An 8,880-nucleotide genomic window follows, 5' to 3' on the forward strand; every position below is an offset into this window, starting at 1 on the left:
TTTTTGCTCCCTTTTTGTAGGATTAATATTGAAATTTCAGATATTTTTTCTTTTTGATCATAACCCTCGCAACCTTTATTAATTCTGTAGATGTATGCTCTACTTTGATAGCTTCATCACATGCTCGGCCAAAAATGAAAGCCCTTGGACTAAATTTTTTGGCACGTTGTAGCAATACAACTTGTTATATTATTATTATTATTATAATATGTCGAAATTTAAATTTAAGATTTTATTTTTGTTTGGTTCATCAACATATTTTATTTACGGTGAGTGTCCGAATTTGAAACATATTTTCTCCAAGCATCAAATGCTCTTACAAAAATGGTCTCTAAAATCTCTTCTCTTGAGCTGCCGAAACAATGCATCCATCTCCAAACTCCACGCATTGATGATCACATCAGGTTTATCCATCAACCCTCCGCATCTAATAGCAGCCTACGCTCGAACTGGCGCCATTCACATTGCCCACAAAGTGTTCGACGATTTGCCTAACCGAGCGGTGGATTCTTGGAACGCCCTCATCATCGCCCATTCCCGCCTCAACACTCCATCTCAAGTCATCTCCCTCTACAGAGAGATGATCTCGTCGAGAATCCGGCCCGACAGCTCGACTTTCACGGTGGCCATCAAGGCCTGCACCACCTCACTTGACTTGGAATCGGGCCGGGAAATTTGGAGAGACGCCGTGGAATGCGGATACGGGGGCGATGTTTTCGTGGCCTCGTCCGTGTTGAATCTGTTTGTCAAGTGCGGGGAGATGGACGAGGCGATGAGGGTGTTTGATGGGATGGGGAGACGGGATGTTGTGTCGTGGAGCACGGTGATCGCGGGCTTGGTGAGGAGCGGTCGGGCGTGGCAGGCGTTGGAGGTGTATAGGATGATGCCGGGGGACGGGTTGGAAGGGGACGGAGTGGTGATGCTCGGGTTGATACAGGCTTGTGCTTGTGTTGGGGATTTGAGAATTGCTGCTTCTGTTCATGGATATTTGATTTGTAGATTGTTTTGTGTTGATGATGTTGTTGTTGAGACTAGTCTTGTAGACATGTATGCCAAGAACGGGAGATTGGATGTAGCTTTGATCATTTTTAGGAGGATGAGATGCAGAAATGTGGTTTCTTGGAGTGCTTTGATCTCTGGTTATGCAAGAAATGGGAATCCTGGTGATGCTCTGATGCTTCTTGTTGAGATGCAGAGTCACGGGTTCGAGCCAGATTCGGTCGCCCTCGTGGGCGCGCTTCTCGCGTGCTCCCACCTCGGCTTCTCGAGGCCGGGGTCGGAGATCCACGGATTCGTCGTCCGGAGAGGGCTCCAGACGGATCGCGCTGTGGAAACCGCGCTCGTCGACACGTACGCGAAGTGTGGCTCATTGTCCCGTGCCCGGGTGCTCTTCGAGGGGGCGGGTGCTCGCGACGGGATCCTCTACAACGCTATGATCGCTGGCTACGGGATCCACGGGCGAGGGGAGGAAGCGCTCTCGGTTTTCCGCCGGATGATTGTGGCGCGGACGAGGCCGGATCATGCGACATTCGCGTCTCTTCTCTCAGCCCTGAGCCACTCCGGGATGGTCGACGAGGGGCGGTATTGGTTCGACGCCATGATCAGGGACTACAAGGTGGACCCAATGGAGAAGCATTATGTTGGCTTGGTTGATCTTCTGGCTCGAAGCGGGAGAGTCGAGGAGGCTTGGGGTGTGGTTGAGGACACGGGATGCAAACCCGGGATCGCGGTTTGGGTTGCTCTTCTGTCTGGCTGTCTCAACCATAACAAGATTTTGGTGGGAGAATTTGCAGCCAAGAAAGTTTTAGAACTGAAACCAAATTGCCCTGGGATTTACACCCTTGTTTCAAACTTCTTTGCTGCAGCAAAGAATTGGGAAGAAGTTTCTACGGTGAGGCGAGCGATGAGAGCTGCCGGGATGAAGAAGGTTCCGGGATACAGCGTGGTGGAAGTTTCTGGAAAGATTCATGCTTTTCGGGTTGAGGACAAGAGCCACCCTGAGTATGAGCAGATTTTGGGGATTCTTGAGGGGATGGAGCCTAAGATGAGGGCTTTGGGGTATGTTCCGAAGACGGAGGCGGTGCTGCACCGCGTCGAGGATGAGGAGGTGAAGGTGAAGATGCTGCGTAACCACAGCGAGAGGCTGGCTATTGCGTTCGGGATTCTGAAGACTAGGCCGGGGACGAGGCTGTTGATCACGAAGAACCTGAGAGTCTGCGGGGATTGCCATGAAGCGATCAAGTTCATGTCGATTGTAGCGGAGAGAGAGATCGTTGTGAGGGATGTGAAGAGATTTCATCACTTCAAGAACGGTAGCTGTTCTTGTAGTGACTACTGGTAGCGATGATTCGAGGAAGACAAATGTATCATTGTTAATACATGTATCACTTTGTCAGTTTGGCCCGTCAGTCGGTGCTTGTCTCATTTTACTTTTACTATACATAGTAAAGAGACGTCACATTCCATTAACACATTATTTTCACATTTAGTCATAGAATTAATATAAAGGTGGGGCCCACATTGAACAAACTTTTTCAGCAACTTTCCTTCACTTCACATTTCTTAAAACCCGAGCAGGAAAAAAACAAGATGCCTATTAAGGTTAGATAAATGTCAAAACTCAAATAAACTGGATTGAAACTTAGATCAAAATCAAAAGTCTAACAGCATTCACAGCTGAAATCTCTTAAACTGACAGAATAATAGGTGAACTCATTTGGTCCCCTGCTAACATCCTCTCCTCCAATCTATCCCATGCCAACGCGCATCAACGATCATTTCGTTGCTGAATAGAATTTCAAGATTCGAATCTCACCAGCAATCGCTTCATCTTCTGTGGCCGAGAGCCTGGTTTTGGAGATTTTGGTTGTCTTCCAAAAGTCTGTCGTATTCCAGCAGTAGATCCGCTGCTTGTTTCTGGAGTGCAGCAACATGACTTTCTGCTGTTTCAACTTTCTTGTCCTTTTCAGCTGACTCCAGCTTGAGCTTATTCAAATCCTCAGTCAAACTCGAAACCTCCTTTTTTAGCTTCTTGACTTCAGCAGAAGCTTTTTCTTCCTTGGCCTTCAGCTGCAGCTTCTCTTTCTCAAGATTCACGACTTCTTGCTTTGAAGCACCGGTGTTGCTCCTCACTTTTATCAGCTTTTGTATGTAATGATGCATTCGATCGATCAAGAACCCGAGGAACAGAGAAAAGCCTGCGAGATCATACACAGTCATTACAATCTCAGATGAAAATGACACAATCCAATCTCATCATTCCCCTCTTCCCCTCTCTTTATATGTCAGCAAAAACGGAACAGAGGCGACCGCAAATGCAATGCCGGTTTGATAAGAATGATAACACCAAATCATACACAAACAAACAGAGGCAACTGCAAATGCAGGTTTTGTATATAATGATGCATACGATCGATCAGTCAAGAACCCGAGAAACAGAGAAAAAAATCAGATGAGAAATGACACAATTCAATCTCATCATTCCTCCCTTCCCCTATCTCCTTCACATATCAGTTAAAATGAATCAGAGACGACAGCAAATGCAATGCCGGTTGGAAAAGATTGTCACTGATTTAGGAAAATTGAGAACAAGGATAACATTGAATCACCCATAAAAAACTGGAAATCATGTGATTAAGCCCTAAACCCTCACAAGAAGATAAACAAAACTGTAAAAATCTAATCTTTCACAACAAAATGAACATAAATCACACTCAAACAAACTGGAAATCATGTGATTATACCCTAAAGGCGTAAACGTTTACAAGAAGATACAAAAGTTGTGAAAATCTAATCTTTCACCACAAAATCATCACATCAATTACTTAAGCAACATACTACAAAAACATAAGCATCAACAATAAATTTTATTGTACGATCCACTTATATTCTTTCTAAAACATAAGCATTAGCGACAGCAAATGCAATGCCGGGTTGCATAAGATCATCGTTGTTGGGAAAATGAGAACAAGGATAACACTAACTCACACACAAACAAACTGGAAATCATGTGAATATGTCATAAACCCTCACAAGAAGATGAAAAAAAATGTAAAAATGTAATCTTTCACCACTAAATTTCACATCCTTCCATTCTTTGACAGTTCCAGCTCTTTCTCATCACATCATTACTTAAGCAACAAACCAACAAATACATATGCATCAACAATACTTTTTACGCAACATCTACTTATATTCTTTTCTAGACAACCTCAGCTGAGCTAACACATATCCTATCATTTTACTACTCCACATCATACAACTAACATAGACATCAGCCAAACAAAAGGATACATGTGAATCAAGAGCTAAAACAATATAACATGATCCATGAAGCACCCAATAAGACCGGTTGGATAAGATCGTCGCTGATTTAGGGAAAATGAGAACAAAAGGATAATACTGAATTACACACAAACAAACTGGAAATCATGTGATTAAGCCCTCGCAAGAAGATAAACAAAAAATGTGAAAAATCAAATCTTTCACCACACAATTTCACTTCCTCCCATTCTTTGCCAGTTCCAACTCTTTCTCATCACATCATTACTTAAGCAACAAAAACATACGCATCAACCAAACAAAACAAAATTGAAAAGGATACATGAATCAAGAGCTAAAACAAGAAAACATGATCCATGAATCACCCAACAATGCAAGAACCATACCCATGAGAGTTGCCTCAAGCAAGTTTGTCCTCCAAATAACTTGATCCATTGGAGTCATAGTGCCATGTTTGGTGCCCTTGTTCTGAATCTTGAGAATGCTATACAAATCAGACAGCAAAATGGCAAAGATAGTTCCAGCAATGGTTAGAACTGTAGCCCTCCTCATCTTCACTTGATCCAAACCCTTTATCACAAGCTCCCTCAACGGACCAATCTTCACCATTAAAAGGAATGCAACCAAACCCTCCGCACACACAACCAGAAAGAACAAAGGAATCATCTTTGCAACAACACAATCACAACTGTCCTACAAAACTAAACCAAGTTTCAATTTTTTTTTACTTGGGCTCAGTTTTCATGGGAATTAAGGAAATCCCACACCTTTTACAGGTTATTTTTCTCAAGAAATGTGCAAGCAAGAAGAAGGGCGGAGAGCAAATCGTTTTTCTTGATTAATGAAAAATCAAATCTTTGAAGCAGTTGCTATGAGAGAGAAGAATCTTGAAATCCTATTTATCCTCTCCTTTCAAGAAAGTAAAACCCCAATTCTCTTACAGTAGAATGCAAAGGGGTTGTTAAAAGGCCACAGATCTGTGAAAAAATGGCTGCAGAGCTAAAACAGTGCACAATTTGAAAACACCTCTCTCTTTCTATCTATATCCCCTCTTGGTTATTATTCCATTATTTCTAGATTAAAGGTTTGTTCTTTTTGGGTTTAGTGGGATGGCCGTTGCTTTACATGGCGGAAAAAGACGATCAAATAAAGCAGAGTGAATTGAAATGAGGATTGAGGGGTGTGCTAAATCAGTCAAAAACATTTATGATGGTGAGATGAGTTTTTATGAGAGCATTTGATTTGAATTGAATTGAATTGAATTGAATTGAATTCTTCAAATTTAGAAGTGAATTGAATCTTAAATTTACGGTGTTCTAATTTAGGCACTAGTCTCAAATAATTATCTCATGTCGTCAAAATAGAATGGGTCAATTTCTTCTTCTTAGCAAATCTCCAAAATATACGACAATTACGCATATGCATTATAGAAAATTCAAATATTTTTTAAATAATACTCCAGTATAAATGGTTGATAACCGTATATATCTCAATCGCAAATAATTTTATCTATTTTATCCTAAACATTCAAATTAATTGATTTTATTCGAATCTTTAGCATTTGTATATCACAACCTTTTTAAAATCATTATTTTTATTATCGAATTTTACTCTAACGATTGAGCTATAACATAGTTATTGATAATAAAATTGATAAATGAAAGAAGTTTAGATATAGTAATTGATAGTATAAGTGATGAATGTTTGAATAATCAAATTTTTTTAAAGATTGCAATAAAATCGATAAAATCAAAGACTAAAATATAATAGATCCAATTATTATTCAAAAGATTAAATTATTAATCAAATACTACTCCTACTATTAAAGATGCAACTTTTTAGGGAATATAATGGAAGTATGTACAGGTTAAATTGGTTTGCTAAAAAATGTTGTAATGAAATTAAAACTCATAAATTTTAATAAAAAGAACGCCCACTCTTTATGATTTGTATCTAATAATTATAAAATGGTATTTATACATGTAGAATTCTGACCTGTATTTTTTTCTGTATAAAAATATGAATGACAGATCTTATGGCCCAATAGAATTGGTCTATATTATTTAAATGGGCCTCACCTTAGTGTCAAGCACGGTATCATTTGACTATGGCATTAATTTTTTAGCTCTTGACAAAAATAATAGATACATGTTGCTATATTCAATCTATACAATTTAAAGAAGGTACACAAATAATTAAATACCACTTGTTCCAGCTTTGACTTAAATATTCCTCACAAAGCACCAACACTAAGTTGTTGCTCAACATTCTTATGATTACCAATTTTAATTTTAGATTGACTATTGATATAAATTAGAGAAGTAATTACGTATGCTGAATATTTTTGGAACATGACTAAATTTGGAGCAAAGGAAAACGTCATTTAGTTGAAGACATAATTGTCTATTACCTTTTTTTTACATTTTTGAGACACTTTCATCAGTGTCGTTTAATTTTAATTGTAACGCAAAAATGATTACACAAATGTAGGTAATGTGTTTAGGAACATACATTAACATTCTTAATTAGATAAGAAAATGTCTTCAACCAATTTTCTAAGTGTTTATGACTCGAATAATTAATTTAAAAAAATATCCTTTGCCATTTTTTAGGTTTCTACGGGACAATGACAAGAATAAAAGATATAGCATTCGACAAATATTATAATGAATTTCATGAGTAGAATGATTGATACATAGGGATATAAAAATTTAAGACAAGTGAGGACTTAGTCAATGGTTAGTACTAGAGAATAGTCAACGGTTATTCTTATTTAGATATCAATTCATTGCGTGCTATTTAGTGTATTGGTTTAATAAAAAGACTCAATTTTTATTGAATTCTTGAAACCTAACTTTGATTTTCTCCTCTGCTGCTTCTGGGTTTTGATTCTTTTGAAGCAGAAGAAAAATGGCAGTGAGTTTTAATTTCACTCTCTCATAATTGTTGCTTTCCTTCTTTTTCTAGATATATCAAGATTTCATGTGTGTGCATTTATCGCGTGTATTGAAATAGTGATAAATGCATAATTATTGGTTGTAGAAGCAAAGGGCGAATGTGCCAAAGTAAATAGCGATAAATGCATAATTATTGGTTGTAGAAGCAAAGGGCGAATGTGCCAAAGTGTGGCAAGTGGAAAAACGAAAAAAACGATGTTTCTTACACAATTTACTTCGACGGTGCGAGAAAAAACAAGGGAGGAAAGATGATAAACCCAAATGATCCCGAAGAGAATCTGGAGATGTTTGTTCATCTAGAACCTTCGTCTCTTATTGCCGCTGCTAGAGAAGCCATTTGGGAGGCGGACTATTAGGCCCGCCCCCTAGCAAAGAGATGGTGATGTTAAGCAACTCAATAAGTCAAATTCTGGTGATCGTGGTAGTGGCCAAAGGTCTAGTAACCCTACACGACCTAGTACTGCAAGCTCGGATTCGAGCTTTGAGCATTCACCTCTCCATCCTGAACCTCGCCCTCAAGCACTTGCTATGTTAGTATGCCTTGAATTTGTCTCCTAATTGGGATGGGATTATGTTTCCTAATTGGGATGAGATTATTTTCCTAATTAAAATAGGATCTCATGTGTGCCTATTTATATGTGAGTATAGCACATAATTCTGTGATCGTGATCTTAAATCTGTAACAACAGTCATAATATAATTTGTTCTCCGTTCTTGCTCGTGGACGTAGCCAATTGGCGAATCATGTAAATTCTGTGTCTATTTACGTTCTTTCGTTTGTCGATTACACAATTACTCTATTTTGTCACAACAAACTGGTATCAGAGCCTGGTTTTCGGACTAGGGTTTTGAATTCCGCATATGTTAGGGTTTCCGTGTTAATCGATCAAGATGCCTGCTCTGAACGTGAAGGCCGACAAATTCACCGGGAGAAATAATTTTGGCTTATGACAGATCAAGATGCGATCCTTGCTGAAGCGGCAGAGTTTGTGGGCGTCGCTCTAAACAAAGAAGGCAATGGATGATGATGAGGAGTGGACAACCTTAGACGAAAAGGCCCACTCGACCATCATGTTGTGCCTGCCTGACGATGTTATCATCGAAGTTGCTGAGCAGAAGACTGCTGCCGCCCTTTGGACGAAGTTGGAGAGTCTTTACATGACAAAGTCTCTAACCAACAAGTTGCTCCTGAAGCAACGTTTGTTTCGATTACGCAATTAGGAAGGTATGCCCCTTCGGATCATCTGTAATATTTGAACAAAATTTTGCTGGATTTGCTTAATGTTGATGTCATGAGCTGTTAGTTGCCCATGGAGGGCAAATTTAGGGCAAGGATGAAGAAGTTTGTTTGTTTGGTATTATGATGATGCATTTGGAAGGAGGATTCAAGTCAATGTGGAGATTTGTTAGTATGCATTGAAGTTGTCTCCTAATTGGGATATGATTATGTTTCCTAATTGGGATAGGCTTATTTTCCTAATTAGGATAAGATCTCATGTGAGCATATTTATATGTGAGTAGAGCACATAATTCTGTGATCGTGATCTTAAATCTGTAACAGCAGTCATAATATAATTTATTCTCTGTTCTTGCCCGTGGACGTAGCCAATTGGCGAACCACGTAAATTCTGTGTCTCTTTAT

General features: G+C 39.3%; 2 protein-coding genes across 2 annotated transcripts; one reads left to right on the top strand and one right to left on the bottom strand.

Annotated features, from left to right (window-relative positions):
- On the top strand, positions 1 to 2,408 carry LOC121743092 (putative pentatricopeptide repeat-containing protein At3g25060, mitochondrial). Its single transcript, XM_042136280.1, has one exon. It carries the CDS (start codon positions 209 to 211, stop codon positions 2,339 to 2,341), a length of 2,133 nt encoding a protein of 710 aa, XP_041992214.1. The 5' UTR covers positions 1 to 208; the 3' UTR covers positions 2,342 to 2,408.
- Positions 2,409 to 2,530: 122 nt separating this feature from the next.
- LOC121743093 (B-cell receptor-associated protein 31-like) lies at positions 2,531 to 5,528 on the bottom strand. Its single transcript, XM_042136282.1, has 2 exons — positions 4,668 to 5,528; positions 2,531 to 3,197 (listed from the first exon to the last, which is right to left on the bottom strand). Exons 1-2 carry the CDS (start codon positions 4,945 to 4,947, stop codon positions 2,827 to 2,829), a joined length of 651 nt encoding a protein of 216 aa, XP_041992216.1. The 5' UTR covers positions 4,948 to 5,528; the 3' UTR covers positions 2,531 to 2,826.
- Between the last annotated feature and the right edge of the window lie 3,352 nt (positions 5,529 to 8,880).

This window comes from Salvia splendens, chromosome 8 (assembly GCF_004379255.2).
Source record: "Salvia splendens isolate huo1 chromosome 8, SspV2, whole genome shotgun sequence".
Lineage (NCBI taxonomy): Eukaryota > Viridiplantae > Streptophyta > Magnoliopsida > Lamiales > Lamiaceae > Salvia > Salvia splendens.